Below are 2,448 nucleotides of genomic sequence, written 5' to 3' on the forward strand. Positions count from 1 at the left end.
AAAGGGATTTTCCGATTTCAAAATACCGAGGCGGGCCGAATCGGTATTCTGAAATCGGAAAACGAGATGTAGCAAACAAACCGCGAAATTATAGCGAATCGGTCGGCATCGGTAATGTGATTCGCTACGTACCGAATCGGCACGGGCCGAATCGGAAAGTACCGAATCGGCTACCACCGATTCGGAAATAGCCGAATCGGCTACCACCGAATCGGAAATAGCCGAGTCGGTGAAATCCGATTCGGCAATTACCGAATCGGAGGAATGGAAACACACCCATGGCCAAAAAGCCCATAGGAATGCATTGAAAAAACCGATTTGGTAAAATCCGAATCGGATTTTACCGATTCGGTAAAAGCCGATTCGGTAAAAGCCGAATCGGTAAAAGCCGATTCAGCCAATGAGGTGGCTCCCCCTCCCCCACCAAAACAGGGAGTGGCAACCCTGGCAGGTGCAGCTAATTAAGAACTTTCTGGAGAGCCAGCCTGAGCTGAACACTCACAGTTAGCAGCAGTGGGAGTAGGAGGTAGTGAACTGTTCTGATCAAGATGGCAAACCCTAGTGAGAGCCAGAAGTCCAGCCAGAAGAGGAAGCCAAAATTCAGCACCACCGAGCTGCAGGTGTTGGTTGAGGAGGTGGTGAGGGTGCACCGTCAGCTATTCGGTAAGCTGTCCCTCAATGTGCCAGACAGCACCAAGAGGAGGCTCTGGGCAGAAATCGCCGAAAAGGTCAATGCTGCAGGTGTCACCCCCAGGTCCCTGGATGAGCTGAAGAAGCGATTCTATGACATCCGCAGCCTGACCAAACGGAAGATGGCAGAGATCCAGAGGCAGGCTGGAGGCACTGGTGGAGGCAGGAACCCGGCGCCACCCCTCACCGACCTGGAGGAACTGGTCTCCAGCACCATTGAGAGGGAGAGCGTAACCGGAATTGGGACCCTGGACAGCTCAGCCAGAGCTACAGCTACAGGTAAGAAGCATGCGCATCATGACACACCCTACCAGACACCTCCCCATTAGACACAATGCATAGCCAAACCCCAGCACAGTACTGTGACCAACATACAAGAGACAAGCATCATGGTACATGTAGTCAGCAGAAGTCAGCAAAATATGGCAGTGCAGAATCACAAGACAGGAAACAGTTGAACACATTCTAAGGAGATGCAAGGACATGTGGAATGCTTTAATTGTACTGACTGTAATACATCGGCACTCAATTTACAAATGCTTCTTTGTACCTAGGGGCACCATCAGGCGGACAAACAATGACAACAGAGGCAGCAGCACCATCCACCACTGCACTCGCAGGGCCGAGCACCAGTCAGGCTGCCGAGGAGGAGGAGGACGAAAACACCATAGGGCTTGGTATAAAGGGAGACCTGGTAATAGACTTTGAAGCACTGCACTCCCCACAAATGCCGAGCACACCCCCCTTGCAGTTCTCCCCAGAGAACTCCCCGACAAGGGACCTCCTTCCACCTACACCAGCTCCTGCCACGATCATAGCTGTGGCACCAGTACACCCTGTCCTGGGAGCAGGGGCTCAGGCCCCGGCCAGCACCACACCCCCACCAGTGGCACCCCAGCCCACTCAGCAGGCCGGCAGCAGCAGTACCCGGCGCCGTGCCATTCCCACCACTGCAGCACCAGCACCGGAGGGCAGTGTCTTCCTGGGCCTCGAAGGTAATATGGTAAAGATCCAAAGGCAGCAGGCGAAATCCATCATGGCCTGCCAACGCCAGCTCCTGCAGCACAACCTGCAGATGGGGGAAATGGTGAAAGGATTTCAGTCCTTTGTGGATTCAAACAAGGAGGTAGCAGCAGGTTTAGGCAGGCTAACCACTGCCATAACCCAGTTATGTGGCAGACTGGAGGAGCATGAGCTGGTGTGCAGGCGGGATGCCCAGGTGCTGAACCGCTCCATGAGCTGCCTTGCAGCTGCAACGGCCCAACTCTGTCAGCGCAGTGCAAACATGGAGTCAAGCCTCACACAAAATACCGCGGAGTTAACAAGGGGAATGGCCCGCATCACCACGGCAATGGAGGCCATGATCATCTCTAACACTGCCGCAAATCCTGCCCTGGACCTGGGGGATGCTGGGGACAGCAGCAGCCGCAGCAGCCCGGTCAGCGCTGCGTCAGAGCCACGAAGGAGCACCAGGCGCTCCGCAGAAGCCGCTGGCCATCCTGAAGGGGGTGAGGGACACCCCAGTGGGGCTGCCAAGCGCTCAAAGAAATAGCCTTGCAAGGGCGGGTGAGGCAACCTGGACCTTAGACTATTGTGTTCTTTGCTATTACACCTTTCTTTTGTTGCACATCAGTGCTGTAACTGTGTTGCAACAGTATTAAAAATTGCTTTTTCACCACAACCATTTACCTGTCTGTGCATCTGTACTCACTCAGAAATAGGTTTCTGTAATCTCCTCACGTCTGTATCTGCCATCAC

At 54.1% G+C, this 2,448-nt stretch overlaps 1 protein-coding gene across 1 annotated transcript; it reads left to right on the plus strand.

Annotated features, from left to right (window-relative positions):
• Positions 1-812: 812 nt before the first annotated feature.
• Positions 813-2,242, plus strand: LOC147747588 (uncharacterized). Its single transcript, XM_086936334.1, has 2 exons — positions 813-969; positions 1,245-2,242. The coding sequence occupies exons 1-2, from the start codon at positions 813-815 to the stop codon at positions 2,240-2,242; spliced, it is 1,155 nt and encodes a 384-aa protein (XP_086792460.1).
• The last annotated feature ends 206 nt before the right edge of the window (positions 2,243-2,448 follow it).

The sequence above is a fragment of the Lissotriton vulgaris genome, chromosome 1_1 (genome assembly GCF_964263255.1).
Source record: "Lissotriton vulgaris chromosome 1_1, aLisVul1.2, whole genome shotgun sequence".
Lineage (NCBI taxonomy): Eukaryota > Metazoa > Chordata > Amphibia > Caudata > Salamandridae > Lissotriton > Lissotriton vulgaris.